This window comes from Peromyscus leucopus, chromosome 4 (genome assembly GCF_004664715.2).
Source record: "Peromyscus leucopus breed LL Stock chromosome 4, UCI_PerLeu_2.1, whole genome shotgun sequence".
NCBI classification, from domain to species: Eukaryota; Metazoa; Chordata; class Mammalia; order Rodentia; family Cricetidae; genus Peromyscus; species Peromyscus leucopus.
Genome location: NC_051066.1, coordinates 63,977,454 through 64,001,624, shown reverse-complemented (window position 1 = coordinate 64,001,624; position 24,171 = coordinate 63,977,454). Strand labels below are relative to the sequence as shown.

The window sequence follows — 24,171 nt, the reverse complement described above, 5'->3', positions numbered from 1 at the left end:
AGTACCTATCCAGTTAAAATATAATAACATATCACTTGAAACTTTTGAGAGTTGATTAAAATTCATAAGGACTGTCTATATCAATAGTGGTGAGGATTGGAGTAAGGGGAATTCCTGCATTATTAGTAAGTATGAATGCATTATTAGAGGGTGGTAAAACTGTGGAAAGTGGGGCCTAGTCAGAGAACTGGGTCAGGGGATGTGTGTCCTTGAGGAATATGCCTTGTCTTGGGGTTTTCTGATTAATGGCCCTCTGCTTTCTGTACATCAGGAGATGAGCAGTCTTTTTCTGCACATATTTCTCTTACCATAATGTTCTGCCTCTCCAGAGATGGGACAAGAACTACAGAATAAAAATTTCTGGAACCAGAAGCCAAAATTAGTCCTCCTCACAAGGTTTTGACCAAATGTGTTGTCATAGCAGCCATAGGAGGACTAACTTACATGGTAGAAGTTTCAAAGTATTCAGACATTTGGGAAAATATTTTAAATATTTTCTATTAAAGATAAATTTTATTCCTAGGTAATTTAAATGAGTTATGAAAAAAATGTATTTTCCAAAGTCATTTATATGAGTTTGCACAGTATTTTTTGCAAGTTAAATCCATTTGATGAGTAGATAGAATGGAATATTTGTGGAAGAAAAATCATAGATATAAAAGAAGTAATTTTCAAAAATGCATGTTAGGTAAAAGAATGCACACAAACATATGGTATATTTTATGATTTCACAAACAGAAGAAGAGGAAAGTAGAAATGTTTCTATAACCAATATTTTTTGAGGCCAGTCAATAGAAGAGTGGTCTATAAGGATGACAATTTGCATCAAGATTAGATCATGGATATAGGTCATATTTCATTGTTAACTTACGTTAAACATATTTTAATTAATGCACTGTATTGCTTATAGATGATAACTTCAAAAACTGAGAAGGTAAAAATATTTTTTTGCATTTTATCAGAATTACATTAATTTTCTTAGTTTAAAAGTAATATAATTAGCATATTGTTTCTGTTTGTATGGATAGTATATTGCTTTATTTCTTTGCTAGGTTAATTTATTAGACAGTGTTATAATGCATGGTATCTTTTAAAAAATATACTTGCTATTGGTGGCATACCATAATGTTATTTCAATTAATGTTTAGTAAATTAATTACATAGAGAAAAACTTAATTTCTATGAGTCTTTAACTTTGATAAACCATCTCACTCGTTATTGGCTTATTTAGTGTTATTGTTGTGATTGCTTTATTTATTCATCTTGTGACATAGCCCCCAGATATACAAATAATAATTTGTGGTGGTATTCTAATTGTACTGAAATGTGATTTTGATTGTATGTTAATAAATAAAGTTGCCCAGGGATCAGAGCTATTAGAGCCATAGACAGAGTGTGGCAGTGGTGGCACACGCCTTTAATCCCATAGATCTCTGTGTGTTCAGGGATACAGCCAGCATTGGAGACATATGCCTTTAATGTACATTCAGACAGTGACGAGGCAGTCACATGTTTGGGTTTACAACCAATGAGAAGGCAGAATGACTGGAAAATCGACTTACACACAGGAAATAGTTCTCTTTCGGGAAGCTGGGACAGCAGGAGGAAGGGTGAGATTTTAGCTCTGAGCTCTGACCTCTCGGCTTTCTCTTTTACATTGTTTCTGTGTTTCTTATTTAATAAGACGGTTGGTTACATCTACAATAATTGGTACAATTATATGGAGAGTACAAATCAACATAAATAGGTATTCATTTTGACATACTTTTATCAACTGATGGTCCCATCAGACGAAATTTAGCTACAGAAAAAATAAAAATAACTTTCATTGTGTGACATGCCAGATTCAGTTCCACATCCAGTATCTGTATCTCATAATGGAATTTTCTGGGTCCAAAGACTCTGTACACTCACTACTTCAATGTTGCAACACATCATTGCTCATAATAGCTCATTATAATTGTTTTTTGCTCCCGAGGCCTCTATTCTAATTCTCTTACTTCATTTGAATCTTCTTTCCTTTCTTAGGTTAAGCAGGAGTCTATGAACTTGTTTTTTTTTTTTAAAGAAACTTTATTTGCTGAATTTTGTTCTCTATATTACTTATTTCTGTTTGATATCTATATTTCATTTTTTGTGATAATTTTAGATTCATTTGTTCTTATTTTAATGAATAATTGAGAGAGTTTATTTTTTCAGATTTTTCTTCATTTTTTAATGGTGACATTTATCTGTGTAAAATTCCCCTTTAGTGCTCTTTCTTTGAATCCTATCAGGTCTGATTTATTAAATTTTGATTTTCATTTTTCTCAAGACATGCTTAAAATGCATTTTTGATTTATTCTTTGGCTCAGTCATTGTTGAAGAGAATTTCATTTAGTTTCTATGTGTTTGTGGATTTACCAGAGTACTTCTTGTTATTGGTTTCTTCACATTTCAGTACATTGTGTTCAGCAAAGATACTTTAAAACACCAGTCCATGTCATCCACAAATACTGGTGAAAAGATCCTCAAAAAATGATCAGAAGATTCCAGGAGAGTTCTTGATTTGGGGTCCATATTGGAAGCCCAAAGCTGAGCCCTAATGTCAAAAAACAAATGCATCAGTGGCCAGGATGGGACAGATGAACTTGCCAGCCAGAGTAATTAATGGTAAGCAGGCAAAAGCAGAGCTTCCTTCTAGCTTTTATCTGGTCTGCCCAAAGTTTAGAGTGGCTCTTCCTCTCCAAATAATCCCACAGAGAAAATGCCTAACAATTTGCCTTTAATTCCAGAACTCATACAATTCTTGTGTATATTTTCCTCATTATATTTTCTTTCTCCAAATCCCTTCTTTCACTAATTATTAATTTATTTAGTGTCAAAAGTTTTAAAGTTCAATAAATAATTTTAATATATGAGCTAGTAAATTTCTTCCAACATAAACCCAGACATATCTGGGAAGAGGGAATGTTAGTTGAAAAAATGTCTATGTAAGACTGGTCTGTAGGTATGTCTTGATTATTGATTGATATGGAGGGACCCAGAACACTGTGGACAGTGCCACTGCTGGGCAAGGTGATCCTGGGTTGTATAACAAAGTGGGTTAAACAAATCCCAAGGAGCAAGGCAGTAAGAAGGATTCCCCCATGGATTTTGTTTTAGTTCCTGTTTCTGTGTTCTTGCATGTCTCAATGACGGACTGTTAGCCTGAGAGTTACAAGCTATAATAAACACTTTCCTTCCCAAGTTGTTCTTGGTGGTGATGTTTATCAAAACAAAAGAAGCTTAGCCATGGAAGTATCTTAGTTTCTTTTCTAACCTTACTAGTAATTAAAAATAAAAGTTCAGAAATAACACTTCATAGATTGTAGGAGCCCGTTCTTGGGTTCCTCGTGGCTTTACCCAGCAGGTGCGCATAGAGGATGATTAGGACCACTGGCCTGAGTGCAGTTGTCTGAGATGGTCTGCACTTGGCTGTGCTGGGGGAGGAGGTCTTTTGCTCCACCCCTTTGCATCTCTATAAAAACCCTGGGACAAAGACAGTTGGGGCCCCTTGGAAAAGTTTCCAGGCCCTCTCTAGGCTATCCTTTATTTTCTATCTGTTTATCTCCACAATAAATCCTTCTATCTAATATTTCCTGCTGCTCACACTCAAGAAAACTTTGGGGAACTGTGGGGTTGGTGGGTAAACGCCCCATAGAATGGTGCCCAAACAAGGACTAAAGAAAAAAGAAAAAAAGGGGACTAAAGAAAAAGGGGGGACAAAAAGTGGGGAACTAAAGACAAATGAACAGGGACTGAAGACAAAGTAATAGGGACTAAAGATAAAGGAAAATAATAGTTTTAGTACAGAGTTTTTGGTGAAAGTGTGAGTCAGCCCTACAAGTGGAAAGGCATGCCGGTGTTATGGAAAATATATATGGAATATATATATGGAATATATATGGAATATATATAATAATATATATATATATATAATGATATATATATATATATATTATATTATATATATATATATATACTTGAGAGGCAGGGGTTTTATCCTCGAGAGAAAAGGAAAGCGGACTGGAAGGATGTCCGATGCTGCAGCGAAATTCTCATCTGTCAAAATTTTCTATCTTCTCTCCCTTTCTCAATTTCTATCTGTGAAAAATAAGTATAAGGTATAGGGTAGTAATATAGTATAGGAAAAACTTAGAAGTATAAGATCATGTAGGAAAAAATAAGTAAGGCAACTAGACAGAAAAACTTCAATTTTCTAACTTTCGGGGCTATGAATGCAAACTGGGGGAAAAAATCTTTCTTTGGGCTTTAGGAGGAGTAAAAAAGCTATTCTCTGAGCTTATGGGGAAGTTATGAGGAAGAAAAAGTTTCCTACAGAAGCTTTTGTCTTGGGGATAGCTGAAATGCTAAGTCCAAGCAGCAGGAGAAAGTGATTTCTCCCTGAGGCAAAAATGGTGATGTAAAAAGCCAAAAAGTTTAAAGTTCAGAAGTTGTGGGAAAAGTTGACCTTTCTCTTAAACTAAAAGGCTTTTCTTGGAAAATTTGGGGGGAAAAACTTTCTCAAAAGCTCTCTTAAAAAACTAAAGCCTGTAACTTTCTCTCTCAGACTGGCAAATTAGAATCACCTGAAGATATTAGTATGGGGACCACCTGTGATTAGCTCTAAGGGAAAACAACAAACATCTTAAGACAGCAAAACCTCTAAGTTCTCTTTCAAGCTTTAAAAATCATCCCTGCAATGCAGGAGGGAAGGACAAGTTCCTAAAAACCTCTTCTAAGCTCTTTTCACAATAGTAACAGCAGGTCAGAGTACCCTGAGGGAAATGCTTTGGAGAGTGTGGGTAAAGAGCTCCAGAGAGCCCAAAAGGTCAGGAAACTTTACCTGAGAAAAGCAAAAAAGCCAAGCTTTTCAGTTACAACCTAGCTGAGGCATCAAGGGCTTTGTTTGAGTGAGCGTTTCAGAATGAAAAGGTGCTCCTAATCGTCCTAATGCAAATATCCCCTGAAGCAATGCAAACTGTTAGCATTGTATCCTAGCTTCTGAACAAAAACCCAGAGGTGACTGGCCAACATCTCTGAGTTGGAGTGCATTTGGGGATACTAGGGTTCCTGCAGTTGTAAACTTCCTGAAGCACAGAGCTGAGGCAGGAAGGTGCAGGACACAGGGGAAGATTGCTAATGAATAACTGTGATACCTCAGTAAAAACCCCCACTCTATCCCCTACAGACAAAGAGAAGCTTAAACCAGGATTCCTAAGTGTAGATAAGAACTTAGACCCCTTTTCCCCAGGTGGCTGTATCTGCTACAGGGACTTTGGAAAACAGTCAGGATATTCGACCAAAAGACTAAAAAGGGAGGCGGGTTAAAATAAATTATATGGTCTGTGCCTTTAAGAACTAGCCTCACAAAGAAAGGGGAGTGCTCCTTCCAACCTCCCTGCTGTGAGTGAGAGGTTTGGAAGAGCCTCCCTGGAGACTTGTAAACTTAGAATACACCTTACTTTTGCATTCTGTACCTAAAGTCTTCAGTGGCGGCTTTGGGGACTGTGATTTAGGCCAGACCAGGAACAAAAGAACAGAGTCAGGATGTCTGATGGTAACCAATTAACCACGAGATGCCCCTCTCCAGAGATAACAAGACCAGACCCGGAGATGAGTTGTAAAACTCCTGACAGGGCAAACAGATAAGCTAGAATAAGATAAAGTCCAGGCCCGGGAAAAACTTGACCAATCAAGGATGGACCCGTACTAACCCCCTCCCCTCTAAGAAATTTTATGGGTTTTGCCTATAAAAACTAACTTCCCCAAGAAAGAGGCACTCCTCCCTGCCTCACTGTATTGGGTGTAGGAATGAGTCCCTGTCTAGACTTGTATCTGCAGAATAAACCTTGCTGTTGCATTCTGGACATCCAAGGTCTTCAGTGGTCTCTTTGGGGGGTCACAATCTGGGCATAACATAACCAAAGCTAAAGCTGGTGGGAACGGCACAGTTGTCTGCTTTCCTACAAGTCCGGGGTTTATAGGTCCAGAGCTGAGACAAGAAATCTGAGAAAAGCTTTCCTATCAGAGTAAGGACCTTTCTGGGAAAACAGTAAAGCTGAACTGTGTCTGAAGCAGTTGTGCTGCTGAGTCAGAATGCTGTCTGGGGAAAGAGCCCAGCCAGGACAAAACAGAACTATCCAGGAGTAAAACTTTTTTTTCTATAGGAGAAAGCATCTCTTTGAGAAAAGCTTTGTTTCAACTGACTACCTGAGATGAGGGAGTGTAGCCCTAAGGGGTTATTGCCTCTGACCTGAGCTCTGTCCTTGAGCACCCAGACAAACAACCCACTGGGGGACTGGGCCAGGTGAAGGCCTGATGAGGCAAAACACCTGTCCTAATGTGTTGTGCCCAGATCGTGACCCCCAGAGAGACCACCAAAGACGAGCATGCCGGAATGCAAAAGCAAGGTTTAATTCTGGATATCCAAAAGCAATACAAGCCTAGGCAGGGACTTCGTCCAATACATCCAACGCAGTGGAGTCTGGAGGAAGTGCCCACCTGTCTGCAAGCTCAGTTTTTAAAGGGAAAAGTCACAAGGTTACATCATTTAGGGGTGCTAGTATGGATATAATTCTGATTGGCTCACTTCTAGGGACTTCTAGAAATTACTTCTAAGGGAGTGGTTGCCAGCCACCATTTCTCATTGGCTGCCCTCAGGTGGGGCATTTCTGTGGTCATTTACCCTGGAAACCAGGGAGAGGACATTCCATAGTCTGGCAGGCATTACCTCGTGACTATCTTGTGACTCTGTACCTTTACACTTCCTGGTTTCTGGAATCTGAACTGACTGGTTTCAGTAACTAATGGCCTATTCCCCAAAGGAGAAATCTTAGGCCTTAATTTTAGGGTGAAAGCATTTTGGTCTTATTTCTAAGATGGCTCATTTTGGTCTCACAAATGGAAGTTTAGAAATGACAAAAACCTCCCTTGTTAGATTTTCAGTCTGTACGCAAACCACACAGACCCCCAAAACAGAAACGGACAAAAAGCCCTACCTTCAGTAGCAGGGAAAGCCACCACTGTAGTGTCAGAAACTGTTTCTGGGGTAGAGTGGATAAACTGAGACCAAACTGGGAACTGTCTGGGAGAAAGACTCTGAAGAAACAGAGGGGACAGAATTCTCTCAAGAAAATATATGACCTGAAAAAGCTGCTAGAATTTGAGGCAGATTTGGGGGGAGGAAAAAAAAGCTCCTGCCTCCAAAGGCAGCTAGCAGGGGAACAGAGCAGCCTGAGATATCTGAAGCTCTGCATCTGGGGGGAAAGGAACAAGCAAAATGAGAATAAAATCAGTGGGAGAAAATCTTTCTGAAGGAGCTATGGAAAAGCTCTGTTGTAAATGCTTTTGTTTTTCACTGACTGGTTAAGGCAAGCACAAGCCCTGAGGAAAGTTGCAATCAGAAATTGCCCACCTCAATGCTTGCTAACGAGGCAGGTGCAGTTCTGATTTGGGGGCCAGTGTCAAATGAAGGAGAGACACCTGTTAAAGCCAGCTGAGAGACCAGAAACCTCCCAATGTCCCATAGCTGAAAATGTAAAATGCTTGTTCAAATCTCCTGTTGCAAAAGCAAAAAACTTTGTTCAAACTTCCCGGGCAAGAATTTATAAGCAAGTCTGGTAAAAAGAGAACCAGTTGACTCTCAGACTCGAAAAGAACTATGGAAAATGACTGATATAAGAGAAATGATATAAGGGACTGATATAAGGGACTGGTATTATTATGGACTGATATAAGGGAAATGCATTCTGGGAAAGGTAGTTTTTCCACTAAAGATGGCGACATTGTCCTGAAACACCTTTGTCAGCTCGAAAATATGTTCATGGTAAACTTAAAATACAGCTTTTAAAAGAGTAAGGAGGAAAATAGTCTAAGAGTTTAAGTGTCAGTTCCAATGAAAAATTGAAAGGATACAGAACTAGGTGCTTCCCGGTTTGGGGCTCCATTGGTAAAATGCCTTATTTACCCTAATAGCCGTGCAAAGATTTTATGGTAGTTGGAAGACAAAAAGCTACCTATAAGAGCAAACAAGCCACTTTAAAATCCTTAAAACAAGGGAAAGCAGTTTATACACTGAACGTTGTCTTAGATATGAAGAAATTTATGTTGAAATTAAAGTTCTTTGCCTTTTGAACAAACTGCCTGCAATGAGTAATTCCTTTGCAAATCTAATAAGGATACAAGGAAACAGGCATTCAAAAAGAAATTACTGCTTTATAGATGGGAAACAAACTTTAGAAAATCTAGCTGTCTTACAAAAGAGTTGCTTCACCTGAAAGTTCCTTATAAGAAATTAATGCTAAATATCACAGCTGCTAATAACATCAGAAGTTAAAGCTAATGAAATGAAAATACTAAATCCTGAAAATGCTTTTTCTCAAAGTAAGCTAACCTTTCGTGAAAGAACATCTATGTTTTTGACTCCTTTGAATTGTAACAGTTTTGGTGAAAATATTGGAACTAACAATAACCAAGTCAAAATGTTTCAACAAATTCAAGACTCTGTTCCACAAAAGGAAGCTTCCATGCTTTGTGGGCCATATTAGACCTCACTCCAAACTTCCCTGGTCCTTTAGCTAAGGGTAATGTAATGGCTGAGCATTATCCCAAGTGGAAATGGCTCAACAGTCACATGCTCTTCATCAAAATAGCAAAAGTTTAAGATGGAAAGATGCCTGCTTGGAATTATGGAAGTGTCCCGATCCTATGTTAATATGGGGTCAAGGACATGTTTGTGTTTGTTTTTTTGTTTTTTGTTTTTTTTTTTCACAAGAGGAGAATGAAGCTCAGTGGTTACTGGAGCATCTGGTAAGGAGCATGGAACTAAGGAAGGGTCAGCTCCAATGACATTTCCTATAAAGGAACCAGAATGAAAGTGGCTCGATTAGTATTTCTGAGGTTTTGTCACTGGTGAATGCAAACAGTGAGGAAATAGAGTTCGGAGCTGTACCGCTTTTAGTTTTACTGGCTCCTTTAGAAAATACTTTATATCACTTAATAGCTGTGCAGTATTTGTCAAAGAGCTTTACAGCAGCTAAATATGGTAATTTCACGCTCAGTGTGAAGTGAAGTTTTTCTGTAGAACAAACCAAAAGTACTGCTCTAATAGAAACGTTTGTTTGAATTGAAGTACTCAGGGAAGCTATTATGAATTTGGGTGAAGGGACAGCCTCTAGTTAAAAACTGTTTACCACTGACAGTGCATCTCTGCAGGTTCCGGAAAGGTTGAGAGAACTGGCAACTTTGGGGTGTGGCTTTGTCCTGAGAATGTTACAGTCCCCTAGCAACAAGTAACACAATTCTATAATGACAACACTCACTAAATCCCAGTATTGTATAGCAAAACTGACTATAAACTCTATACTTCAGAAATAATGTACATACTTCCTGTCTAGTTAAGAGAATCTTTCTAATAGAGATAGTGATAATAATTAAGAGTAAGAAGTAGAAAAAGATGAAAATAAGATATGTGAGTTTGTAAAAATTCTGTCTTGTTAGATCTCTGTTAAGAAATCTTTAGGTGTTTGCTAAGTTAAATATATGCTAATGGTAGCCCTATATAAGTTTGTAAAATAGATCTATAGAGTTCCTCTAAGAATATAAGCTTTCAAGAAGTATCTAAGGTAGTCTTAAGACATGTAGTAATAAGCTTGTAAGATACTAGTTGTAAATGTAAGTTTAAATAAGAATAAGATGAAATGAATAATAAGAAATATATTTGCTAAAGTAGTTCTATAGTTTCCTTAAGGAGTATAAATAAGTAGATGTCAATACATTATATGTGAGTTTGCATAATGTAAATGTTGAATGCGAATCTAAATGCTTTGCAAGGCAAAAAATGTTAAGTGTGAGTCTATTTTTAATGTATATGGTTGAAAGAACCTGAGACACAGAAGGAAGTGTCCTAGTAGACTGCAAAGTAGTCAGTCTGAGCAGTTTTCAAAAGTTCCAGAAGCTGCTAAGAAGCTAAGAATGGTGGATGCCAGAACCAGCACAGCAAGGAATCCGCAGCTGAGATCCATGAAAAATCAATGCAACACAGAAAAACCTGAGCTAACATCAAAAATGGTGTGGTTTAGAATGCTACTGTACATAAAAAGGTCTCTGGCTTGAGAATAAAAGTTCAGAGATGCTTGTTTAAACAAAAATTGTTAACTGCAAAAAGTTTTGGTTGTAAAATGTCTCTTCATATTTGGAAGTGAAAGTCTGTTGCCAGAATTTTACTTTTTTGAACTTTTTGAAAAAACTACAGAAAGATTTTGGTTATGAATTTCTTCATATTTGGAAGGCTAGTACCAGAATTTATCATTTGAATTTTGAGACTTAATAAACTGAACAATAGAGATTTCATTGCAATGGGACAATTTTGAGTTTATTTATAGTAATGACCTAGGAACTGTTTGCTGGAGCTGGGTTAAAATTGGAACTGTTTAAATGAAGAAATTTATTGTTTCTACCTAGACTAAAGATGCAATTTTATGTATGCATATATGCTTTATTAACTGGTGATTCATGAATTGTTTTGTGGAATTATTTATGTAAAAATGAAATTAATTATGGAACTGGTTTTGTGTTACAAATGGAACTGTTTAAACAAAGAAGTTTGGGTTTTATAACTAGGATTGAGATTTTGCTTAAAAAATCATAAAAGGGAGAGTTAATATTCCTTAGTCTATTTAATTTAAAAAATATTTTTTGAGTGGATTAATGTCATGTTTTGTTAGTAAGAAATGCAAATGGGGTATACTAAGAGACTACTTTTAAAGTGTGTAAAGAGTTTTATTAAGAAACTGCTTTTGGATGTTTTGCTAAAAGTTTTCAAAGTGTTAATGGTTAGATTGAAAATATTGCTTTTCAATATGGGTTTGTAGGAATTGTTTAAGTTTGGGTTCCTCTAACTAGGTTTGAGATTTTATTTAAAAAATTATAAAGAAAGGAGGAGTTGTGAGATTGAATTATGTTTGCAGAAACCTATTAATATTAATGCACCCTGGTTTTGTGGAGTTAAGGAAATATTTAAGTTTGATGTGAATACATCGAAGTTTTTCCTATGTTCTGTTAGCAAGAAAATTCAAATGATTGAGTTAAAGTTGTAAGACGGGGAAAATTGTTAACTATATATAGCACCATATATGCTAATTCAAATGGTTCTGTTAAGAGTTTGCTTTGTGTTGTAAGATTGGTAGAATTGTGAGTATGTATAGCAATATTTATGTTAACCTGTTAATGGTAATGATGAAGCTAAGGGATTCTTTAAGTTTGTAGTTGCCTTAAGAGTTTTTGGTTTAGAAAGGGCTTGAGGCAGCTAAGACTGCTATAGTCATATTGGACCTAATTCAAAAGAGAAATGCCATCTTTATCATCCTCTACTCCCATACTGGGAGGTGTAACAGCTATGGAGATTGCTGTAAGCCATTAATAGTTATTTTTTATATATTAAGAAAGGGGGACCTGTGGAAGCCCGTTCTCGGGTTCCTTGTGGCTTTACCCAGCAGGTGTGCATAGAGGATGATTAGGACCACTGGCCTGAGTGCAGGTGTCCGAGATGGTCTGCACTTGGCTGTGCTGGGGAGGAGCCACCCCTTGCTCCACCACTTGCCATCTCTATAAAAACCCTGGGGCAGAGACAGTTGGGGCCCCTTGGAAAAGGTTCCAGGCCCTCTCAAGGCTATCCTTTATTTTCTATCTGTTTATCTCCACAAGATTCTCCGCAACAAATCCTAATATTTCCTGCTGCTCACACTCAAGAAAACTCTGGGGAGCTGTGGGGTTGGTGGGTAAACGCCCCACAGTATATGATGAGACTATATGAACTGCTGAGACATGAGCTATCTTATCTGAATGTGCCTTAGACAGTGGACAATCTGGTTCATAATTTTGTTTTATAACTCATAATGGCTTTATCTACTTGATAACCATCATAATGATATGTCTCCTAAAAAATTTAAAGGAAAAAAATCACATTCAGTTCTATCAGGTACTTTGGGTTGCTTGTTTTATTAATTAAAATTTTAGTCACTTGCTGTCACAGCACAGAGATAATTACTAAGTTTAAAGTCTTATTGAAATTTCTATAGAAAAGACTTATTATACCCAGAAGTTGAATCATTGATACTTATGGTGTATATATAAAATGGCTATAAAGATAGCTCAAATTAATTTTGAAGTTTACAATAAAGAAATGATAACTTCTTTAAGACACAAATAGTTTTACCCTAATTTAGACACAATACTATATATATACATACATACATATACCTTCAGCTGTATGTATTAACCAATACGGTGCTGCATTATATAAATTTTATGTTTCTATGTATTAATTAAAATCAGTCCCAAATGGACCATTAATTAAAAACAACTGCTGCACCTAAGTTTTAAGGAACACTGTTGAAAAGAGGGCAGAAAGACTGTAGGAGCCAAAGGAATTCGCTGTGAGACTGAGTCTTCTGGTCATTTCAGAAGTTAAACCCATAAAGTTTCATCAACATGACTGCCCAAAACTGAGCTGAACAGGAACAACAATAGACATGCTAATGTGGAAGGGAGAAAGAATTCAAGGCTTCAACCCTTCACCAAGAACCACAGGTGACTAAGGAATGCTAAGAGCAGGAGACACAGACTTCCTCAGGAAAGAGCACACTAATTGGCTATTCAATATCAAGTGATCAGTCCTGAAATTATTCATATAAGTAACATTGTATAGAAAGGACAGGTTATATGTATGAATACATATGTATACCTATATGCATGTAACAATATGGGAGGGTTTAGAAGGAGAAAAGGGAAGGGGACAATGATGTGATTATAATCTAAAAAATAAAATATTGAAAAAATAATTTTATTAAAATGCAAGCTGTAGCACGACTCTTAAGGGGTCTTATTTAAAAAATCAAACCTGAAGCCAGGCATTGGGTGAATGCTGGAAGATCAAAGAAGCAGAACAAGCCAGCTTCCTCACCTCGCCAATTTCTCAGCTGATGCTGTTTCCTCAGACTGGAAGCTTCTGTGTCCTTATCCAAATGGATCTCAGCTGAACTGCTGCTCAAAAGCCTAAAAGCTTAATCAGCTCTAGTTCCTGGTTTTCATGCCTTATATACCTTTCTGCTTTCTGCCATCACTTCCTGGGATTAAAGGTGTGAGTTACCATGCCTGGCTGTTTCCAATGTGGCTTTGAACTCACAGAGATCTGGATCAATCTCTGCCTCCCAAGTGATGGGATTAAAGGTGTGTGTGCCACCATTTTCTGGCCTCTATGTCTATCTAGTGGCTGTTCTGTCCTCTGACCCCAGATAAGTTTATTAGGATGCACGATATATTGGGTGACACAATATATCACCATAGCAAGCCTTTACTATACCTTTAATTAAAGTATGTATTTAAGTTGAAGTAGTATAATAATTGGACAGCATGTTCTACTTTAAAAATCATTTTATTTTATAGGGAATCACAATTTTATCAAGTGGAGAAGCTCTAGTGCTTATCCTGGTGGGGTGGTGAGGACGATTTTGGAATACTGCCGCTTGATCGGGAGAATACCTTTGACAGAGTTGAAGATACCTTTGCCAGCACTTTAGATCCTTGCTTGGAAATAGTGCTCTTGGAAGTTTCTGTGGGAAAAAGATAATATTAATGAACTGAGAGATATTTGAAGTAGTTATATTACAGCAATGATTTAGAATTCATAAGTTGGCATTTGTATATTAATCTGTGCAAGCACAGTTATAGTGTTTTCTCTTGACTTCTTCTGCTCCCCTAAGGAAACGTGCAGAGTAATGTCCTCATTTATGGACTATGAATTCTGGTGAGGTCAAAGACATTGCTTGAGACCACACAGGCATACTGAATCTAAGCTAGGAACATGTTTCAGTAATTTTATCTCTCATGGTGCAGTAGTATCCACTTGACCTTGAGGCATCCCCAGGTAAGTGTGCAAAGTCCACTTTTCGTCCCTCCTGAAAACTATTTGGAAACACTTAATGAGCTGAAAATGGAGATACATTTCAGTGCTCTATGTGGGTTTTATTTTATAGTGCTCAAGTGTAAGAAGAAATAATATTAAAATGCTGTAGTTCCTCTATTTTGTGTAAATTTCCTGTTGAAAGTCCCTAGGTATATTTCTTTGTTAAGTAAGATATGATGTATAGATAAAGAAACTGTCAGTATTTGGATTCAGTTTTCTGTATCAACTATTAATTGCCTGAGTCTTTTAGCAAATATCTCAATTTATAATAACTTGTAATAGAACTTGAAAACACATAAGATGCCAAAACTCAACATTTTTCTAACTGCAATATATAATTTCAAAAGTTAGGAATCTTTCCTTAAATATCTATATTTAGTTTCTCTTTTTCAAAAAAGAAAGAAAGAATGCTCTGAAAAGGCTGCTAGGAATCTAGCATTTAGTGACCACAGTCCTTATTCCACTTCTATTACATCATCCATCTTGCTCAGGAAGCCATACTTTCTTATGAACCATGCTGCTTCTGAATGACCATAGGCCCTAAAAATCCTGGGGTTCTATGTAGCTCAGCAGCTATGTGACTTTGGAGAACTCATTATGGTTTTTCTTCTCAATTATTCCCATTTCATTCTTTAATAACAAATGGATAATTGCAGCCTAACAAATGTTAGTTATACCATCTGTTACCCCTTGGTGTCCAACATTAAAGACAATTATGTAATAATCTATAGATTTTTATACAAATAGTATCATTATTATATCAATCCCATATTAATAATGTACAAGACAAGGGCCACTCATCCTGGAAAGATCAATGATAAAAATGTCTACATTCACAATAATAAGAGTTTTATTTCATTTGTGTTTAAAAGTTACTGCATTTTGTACCGGAAATGTGTTCCTTTGAGGTACGTACACCGCTGGTCACTCTTTTTGATCCTTCAAAGATGGTGACAAACTGCCAAGACAAATTGGCATAGTTAGATATTTAGACAGTCAAGATTACATATGCCAAGAAATACCCAAATATATATCTACCATTACACAATTTCATGCAAGTGAAATCTGTATTCTTCTGCTTCAAAAAAGCCTTCTCTAAGACTCAGGCAGGTGGACTTTTTCATTTATAGTATTGAGGATTTGTCTTTGTGATAAGTGATGACCTTGGCTATAACCACATGACAAAGGTGAGCCCTGTTGACTCTTAGAAAATGTCTACCTCTTCTTTCGCATTCACTGCAATACCTTGCAAACATGTTTCTGAGACTGGATAAAATGATAAGAGAGAATCCAAAATGCTTCACTTTGCAACTCTCAATTTCTTCTGTGTAAAGTTTAGCAATTTATAGGTTCTGAAACAATAGAGTCACTTTTTTTGATATTTCTAGAACCATGCCAGATGCTAGTTTTTTGTTTGTTTGTTTTTAAACATGTGTCATTTCTCTGAATAAAGAAGAGTAACTGTTCCTGAAAGTCAAGATATGGCCACTACCAAGACTCAAGTTCTCAAAATCTTTTGTCTATATAACTTCAACTACTAAAGAGAAACTTCAGTCAGACATGTAGGTACTGCCTTGCTAAGTCTCTCTTTCTATAAATAATTCCCCTTAGCTTTTGACCCTTAACAGACCCTCTTCCTTTAATCAGCTGGATATAATGCCCTAGGGCTCTTGTCTCCCTGTGTGTTATGTTTCATACTTCTTAGGACTGTATCCACTTCCAAAGAACAGAAACAAAACAACAGGTCTACTCAACAGTTTTCATCAGCTTGGAAGCTTTATGTCCTCTGGTAAGAAAGAATAATTCTCTTTCAGAATTTTAGGTGGAATCTTATTTTCATGACTGACACTGTCATGGTAGAAGAAAAAACAACCCATTCCCTACCACTATGGGACAAGTATCAAGGCCTTCTAAGCAAACTTCATTCTACCTTTTCTTTCTATGAAGTTTCAGAATTGTGCCAGGAAATTGTGAAAGAATGTTTAAGAAATGGTATTGACTGCTCTTTGAGATTTGATTTCCCATTCTGAACTTCTATTATTTATTTTCAAATCCTCACTATTGTCCACAGTTTCAGTTGTAATCAACTAGTGGATATGTGTGAGTGAAGGGTACTTATACAACTTTATTTAGAAATGCACCGAGTAACAATTTTAACAATAGTTTGGGTGTGGAAAAGGTAACAAACAAGGAAAGTACAACAGTGGAAGAATGTAGACTAGCTAGGAATTCAGCGTCAGTCAAAGTCATGCTAATGACTTTCAGACTAGAACTTCAGGGCCTCTCTTCCATTGACACATGACTTTATTTTTGCAATGTATGAATTAAATAAGGTTGGAGATTGCTAAATAGATGCTTACATTCATAAATAAAGATATGTTGACTGTAGAAGGGACTGGTTTCTCTGGAAAATTGGCAAAAATATCTTTATGTGTGATACAGGATTTTATGAAAATTGTACTATATTGTAATAATGGAAAGTTGCTGAGTGGCTGGTGAGTTTGTAATTCTGTATTAGTGAACATACTGTAAATAATGAAACTGGATTAACATAAACCAGGAAGACACCGTGAAAAAGAATGAAACAAAAAGAATTATATCAGGATCTATTAAGAGTTCAGGAAAAGGAATGTTCCTCAGTCTACACCATGTAGTAGTTAGCTGTATGTGAAGAGTCAGTCTGAGTGGAAGCCCATGAACTGTGGACTGGTTTCTGTGGAGCCCCCATGGGACTGGACTAGGCCCTCTGGATATGTAAGATGGTTGTTTGGCTCCAACTGTTTGGGGGGCACCCAGGCAGGGGGTTGTTATCTGTCCCTGGTCTATGGGCACACTTCTGGAACCTGGTGCCTGTGGTGTGACACCTTGCACAGCCTTGATGCAGTGGGAAGGGGCTTGGACTTGCTTAGGCTCAGTGTGCTGGGCTCTGCTGACTCCCCATGGGAGACCTCGATTTGGGGGATATAGAGATGTGGGGTGGCTTGGGAAAGAGGGCTGAGGGGTGGGAAGAGGGAGGAGGGGGGATCCGTGAATAGTATGTGGAGTGAGTAGAAAATTTCTTAATAAAGAAAAATGAAAGAAAAAAAAAGTGAGTCTGTAGAAACGTGGAAACATGGGTGAAACTAGGCATTCATTGCTTTCTTGACTCATCTTTGAAATTACCCTAAATGTTCTGTCTCCATCTCCCACATCATCACTGGACTCTTAGCCCTAGGCAGAATCAAGTAACTCACCCCTTTAGGCTTTTCTTCAGAATCAGAACAAGCTATTAATGGAATTGTAGTTAGGTGTTGAGAATCAGTGGCTTACTCTACTCACCTAAACAATGACTTCTTATTAAAATCCAATGATCAAACACTTTCATGAAGGGGTTTTTCAGATATTAAGGACAGGTCTCATTCAGATGAGGAGATCTGAGTGTGAAGTGATTGTGAACAAGGCAGTGTTTTCTGATGTTCCTCAATAATGCCACTCAGACTCTGATAGAATTTAAAAATTGAGCTATTTTACAACTGAATCCCCATTGTACAGAAACTAGAAGATATTGAAGACTATTTACCTGAACACAGCTTGAGTTTCCTGCTTGTGGTTGCTGAGAACGTTCTGGAAAAACCGGGAAGAAATATTTTTTTTCTTATATACACACACACATACATTCATAAGCACATACATACATATATTGTTGATACAAATCCAATATTTTTGCCTCAATTGATATAATTTAGACATACAATTATTATTATTTTTAATGGAAAGACAGTTGGAACAAATTTGAAACAAATAAGAACCCTAAAATGTTAGAAGATGTATTTGCTTTCTACTTGGAAATTATGAAAGATGAGTATGATGTGTCAGGAGAAGCAAACTCTGTGCTTCAGTAGCTATACATCTATGCAATGCTGCTCAATCCCGGTGCCTATTTTTTTTAGCCTATAAAAGAGAGATTACTTTAATGATAGTCCCTAAGTGCCTTTCCAACTTTAACATGCTTTACATTTATCTAACTACAAAATGGTAAGTGAGTCAGACATGGTGGCATACACTTTTAATCTCAGCAGAGGCAGTCTGATCTCTGTGAGTTCAAGGCCAGCCTGGTCTCTATAACGAGCTCCAGTCAAGCTAGAACTACATAGTAAGACTCTGTCTCAAAAACAAAACACATAACAGAAATAAATAAGAAAGTGATGATGTTTTAAAACAGGGCATCTTTGTTGTAATACTCAGACAAAATCTAGTGGAACCGTTTCAGATCAAAGTTGCTGGAGGTTCGAAGGGAGATCAATAGCATTAAACACAAGGAAGCAGAAATAAATTGACAAGCAACATTTCTCAGAGACTCATTTTTAGTGGGGCAACTAATCTGCTAGCACAGGATCTCTATTGAGTCTTAGCTTCATTGTTTAGAAGTGGGTGACAAATTAAATGTAACTTTTCTGACTCATTATCCTTATACATAAAATGGGAATGAAACTATTTACTTGGACACTATCATAAGAAGACATGAGGAAATACAGCACATTCAAGTATTATGTACTCTATAAATATGAAGTCATCAAAAGCCATCACAAGTGAGTATTATGAATTATCATTTAGGAGCAATACAGATTGGAAAAATAATAAAGGAAAAACTTCAAGTAAATAAGAATGATAGAGCTATCTGACAAAACTAGTAAGTTCATGATTAATTTATTGTATTCCTAAAGGATCTGATTCTACTTAGATTGCACATGACTGCACTAACTTTTTCTTTAACATTATCGAGAATATTTGAGTTCAATATGAGGACCAAAACTGTAAACACCAGTTTTTTTTTTTTAAATGTTTCTATAGTACATAGGCTTTGTACTTCCAGGACTATCTAGAAAGCTGTTTTGATTAAGAGGAATATAAAAATTCCAGTTATTTAAGTGGCTCAGCTATTCACACTTACTTGAAGTTTTGTTTTATATTGTATGAAACAAGGAATAAATGTGTTCAGCCAGACCTCCATTGAAATCTATACTGAAATATCCAATGACTCACATGTTATGTCAGCTTAAATATTTAATGGATACCTTATTCTCATAACTCAAACTGTTTTCACATGCTTCCTCCACACTCCTTTAGCTACTTCTATATCCCGTATCATCCAATATTTTTAACATCTATATGCCAACATGCTGTTTTAGGCTTCAATGGACATCAATTTAGCAAGCTTGCATTCGATAAAAAACAGTAACGATCAAATAATTAAAACACACCATCTTTTAGAAAACTGCAGGAGAGAAAAAAAAAAGCGAATATGTGGCCTATGTAAGATCACAGAAGGCAATTAATTTCCATTTTGTGGTCTCTGATCACTAGAGAGCTCTCTGGGAAAGTGAAGTGGAAAAAATCTACAGGTGAGGGAAGAATAAGACAGACTAAAGGGAAAGAAAACTCCAGAAATCATGGCAAGTGAAAGCCTTTGTAGGATTGAAGGACAGCAAAGGTGTCAGGAATAAGAGTTTGCTGGAGTAGAGGAAGCCACAAGGAAAATAGAGGAAGAGTTAAGAAAGACAAAAGGGGCGGTATGAGCTAATGATGGAGGGTCTTGTAACCACTGCAATGTCTTGAAATTCTGTCATTAGTAAAATTGGAAGGGACTTAACAACCTCTAGATTTATCTTATATTCTGATGATTGGATTCTTTAACTCAAGTTACCATGTAAATTCCATAAGAACAAACTTTGTCAGTATTGTTTACACATGGAATATTATAAAAACAAAAATGAACTTTTTGTTGAATCTTCAGATGAATGAATGAATAAATGAGTTGGTCAGTGACAATATCAGTTAAAAATATAAGAAATTTGCATAATCCAAAAATCAAAGTTAGACAAAACAAAAGAATACACAAAATTTAATCACAGGGAATGAGGCCTTATGTGGACTCTTAGACAAAGAATTCGACATGTTGGACACTAATGTCCTCATCTCCTGCTTGACTGTCTTCAATAATGAAATCAAAGAATTGCATTAAGTAGTTCCTGGCTGGATATTACAACCCATGATTCATAACTCGGGAATCTTAGTGGTGAGTACCATTATACATACAAATTATGATATGTTGATGCTGTTCAAACAGAATTATTGCTAACAGTGAAACTTATTTCTACATCCAAGTGAAGAGAAGTTGTTTCATGAGTAGGTTGCAGAGCAATAGTTGGGATAAAGTTGTGGCTTGAATTCAAGGGCCTGCTATAATAAAAACAATGTCTATAACTCATGTATATATTGTTTATTATTTAATCAGACTGATCTCCTGAGGTCTGAACAATATTGAAGTAAAACATTCTAAAAATGTGGGAAGCACTTCATACAAGCTGATATTTAAAAACAAAACAAAACAGTCAGGCTAGCCAGATTTTTTTGTGAACAACTCAATTTTGTGTTTAAAAGACCTTTTGCAACTTAGTAGGGGTAAGCTCTAATACAAGGAAAGTGTAACTTTTCAATGAGCTAATTAATTCAAGTTCAAGTCCAGATTTAATTTAGCATAACAATACACGCTTCTTTATTTATAGGAGGATTATCAATGTAAATTTATAATATCAGACTAAATTCCTATAAGCATTTGGCTTATTTTAAAGCTGGATGATATGATAACGAATCACTTCATTAAAGTAGATATACTTAATGGATAAGTAAATTATCATCACTTTCAAGGTTAATGATTAACATTTCTAAGTGGGAAATAAGTCATCAAAATAGTAAAAAAAAAAGTTACTTTTTCATCAGTTTCTAAAAGTTAAGAAAAATATCCAACCTTCTAGTGCATTAGCCTTTGGATCTGGTTTAAACTCTTCTGCTTCACTAAAATAAAATAAAAAAAATAATTTTTAATGTATATATTTAACAAATGAAGAAGCTACTCGTTAACAACAATCTGTCATTCTCTCCATGGAAGCACACTTGGGATAGCATGTTGCTAAAATTCAAAATGGAATGAGAATGATTTATGAATTACTTTTCCCCACTTTTAAATTTATTATTAAATATACATAAAATTGGCAACCTTGGAAAGTTGTAATGTATGATTTTGTGTCATTAAGCACATTTTCATTGCTATTCAGACATCACCATCTCCCACTTTTAGACATATTTTGCGCTTAAACACTAACACCCATTTTCCTCCAGAAAAATCACTATTTTACTTTTTATTTTTAGGATTTTGAATACTCCAAGTAGAGTCGTAATTTTATTTGTTACTTTTTAACTTACTCTAATTAGTTCAATGTCACCCATATTCATGCATGTTTTAGTATGTGAGGGTTTTCTTTAAATAGTAGATAATATTCAAAAGAATGAGACATTTTTTCTCCTGATATAATTCAATGATGAACAATAATGAAAGGTTGCCTTTCTCATTGGTTTATTCTGAATCATGTTGGTATTGCACATTCACTACTATCTATGGCAGTACCTGCTTTCAATTCTTTCAGGAATATATTCAGAATTGCTGGGTCACACACTAATTCCATATTAAATTCCTTAGGAAAGTGCCACACTGCTTTTCATAATGATTTCACAATTTTATAATTTACCATCAGTGCATAAAGGTTCCACTTTCTCTCCATCCTTAATACTTCTTTTCTTTTCCTTTCCTTGCTCTCTTTTCATGCTCCTTTCCTTTCAGTGACTGTAATGGTTTCAAATGGCATCTTCTGAGATTTTGATTCACATTTCCTTAGGGATTAATGATGTGGAGCACCTTTCACATGCTTTTTGTGCAATCTTTTAGAGAATTTTTCTGTTCAAATAATTTGTATTTTTTAAATTGTTTTTTGTTGTTTTATTATGAAGTATAGGGAGTGGTTTATATAGTGACCCCATGTATCTGTAAATGTGTGTGTGTGTGTGTGTGTGTGTGTGTGTGTGTGATGTATATAATCTGCAATTATTTTCCATTTCTAGTATTGACTTTTTTCATTCTCAATTTGTATTGCTCACATTGTCACAAAACAGTATATTTCTTAATGTATTTAATAATTTACAGTTTAACTTTATGTTTTTATATTACTACAGTTATTTTGTGCTTTTAAAATTAATCTCTGAGTACTACAATTTAATATTTTACATGCTACTTTACAAAACTGAGCAGGAGTCTTTCTGTGCTGACAGAATACTTTCTGCTGCTGACTCTATGCCTATTCTTCAGGTTATAATAACAACCACAAGCAACAACAGCACCTTATCACATTAGCAAATATCTGATCCACGGCATTTACATGAGAGAGCAGGTATCTGAAAAATATGTAGAGGCTAGGTAACTAGAAATTTAGCATTGTATGGTAAGAGAAAACTTAAGACTTAGAGTCAAGGGATAAGAATCAGAAGTGAAGAAGGATTTGATACTGGACACTTTCTCATTTGCTAACAGAACCATTCTTTCATTTCAGATTTCTAGATTGGTTCTGCATTTTATTGTACCTAGAAAGGTACAAGTTTATTGTACCTAGAAAGGAGGTCTTCTTGGTTGTATGATGAAGTACTCATAATTCTGTGTATGAAGTAATGTGTTGGTTCAGTAGCAAGTCTTTCTTCTTTCTGTAAAATTATAAATCAGGTATTACACACACAGAACTTGATATGGACTTTCTCCCCCATTGATATTTTTGTATTCCAATCAATACTTTAATGAAAGAAAAGTTTTATAGATTACTTAAAAATATTATTTTAAAAGGTAAAATAGAGATGGTTCCTATAATTCTAATTAAAATGTCTCTTCTAGTGTAGGTTTCTTGGAAATGGTTATGGAAAAATATTCTAAATTGTGGTACTAGATTTTGAATACATTTTAAATGTAAAGTACAGATACTGAAGAATGTAATATTCCATTTTAAACTTTAAAATATTTTAATTACAGTTTATTTAATTAAATAGAAGAGCAGAGATATAACTCTAAGCATCTCATAAGCTTGATCAGACATTTTGTCACATACTCTGATCTACTTGGGAAATCTTGTGTTTCTGATTTGAATGAAATTAGATGTGTTTATTTTCTGAGGTTTACTGCAGATTTCATGTTAGTCTAAACACAGAAGTACAAAAACTGTGGTAGGATGTTTAATTAAGGCAATTGTCTCACTGGGAAATCTCACATTATATGTTTTCCAAAAATATGAATAGTATTGAGTTTTGGACAGGGCAAAACCAGAAGAGTCATTGAGTCTCTTATCACCATTGGATGGTTTGCATGCAGTAACATGAACTGTACCTCATCACTATTAAGTAGTTTAATGGATGAATATATGTGATGTTTAAAATACTAGATATAACTTGTTACATTTAGGTAAGATGTCAAAAACTATGTAAGAAAAATATTCACCATATAATTTATGAAGGTAACATATCTACTAAGTGCAAGAAAGTCTAGATTCAGACTTGTTGCAGGATATATGATGACATTGTGAACCCAAGATTGCATTATTTATTGGAAAATCCTGTTTCTAGTTGTGATGTGGTGAGACCTAGACCATACTATTAATCCAAGAACTTTCTGCTTGAATATTGTGAACAGGATTAAATAAAGTCAACCATAGGTCAAGAGGCAGAGCTAGCAACTTGTTGATTGGAAGTGAACATAGGATTGTTAAGAAAAAAAAAAAAGCCACAGAGAGTAAGAGGGAGTCACGGGAAGGATAGAGAGATGCACAGGAAGTAGAAGGGAAGGACATTGAGTTTGAGGTTTTTGTTTGAGATGGCATGGGAAAAAAGTCTTTTTCTGGGATGTCAGAGGAAGAGGAAGGTCAGCCATGTGCTTTCTCTGCCTCTCTGAGCTAGTGGGATTTCACCCCAGCATATATCTCCTGAGTATTTATTGATAAAACAAGGATTTGAGATTTAGTTAGTAAAGCAACATTTGGTGCCCAATGTGAGAGATGACCACAAGGACAGAGAAATCATGCCAGCTATGAATAAACTGAGAAGACATATTTGGTAAGATACTTTGGAAGTCCTCAATGAGAGAATTAAGTAATATTAAAAGGAAAAATATTTCCCATGTTAAGGATGGGAAATATCATAATATAAGGACATTAGGATCCTTAATAATGCTATTTTAGGTGACTTGAAAACAGAACAGAAAACAAAAAGATAAATTACTTAACTGAGATTGACATAATATCTATTATACTTACTATCAATCTGGTAATTCATAAATT

The 24,171-nt window shown here is 35.8% G+C and overlaps 1 protein-coding gene across 1 annotated transcript in view; it reads right to left on the bottom strand.

Moving 5' to 3' along the window:
• Positions 1–13,440: 13,440 nt before the first annotated feature.
• The window catches only part of LOC114687262 (fibrous sheath-interacting protein 2-like), an 80,201-nt gene continuing 69,470 nt past the window's right edge, over positions 13,441–24,171 (bottom strand). The window contains 5 exon segments of the mRNA XM_037204932.1: positions 13,441–13,634; positions 14,876–14,945; positions 17,547–17,590; positions 20,775–20,821; positions 22,464–22,555. Coding sequence (XP_037060827.1) covers positions 13,498–13,634; positions 14,876–14,945; positions 17,547–17,590; positions 20,775–20,821; positions 22,464–22,555 — 390 coding nt within the window. The 3' untranslated portion in view covers positions 13,441–13,497.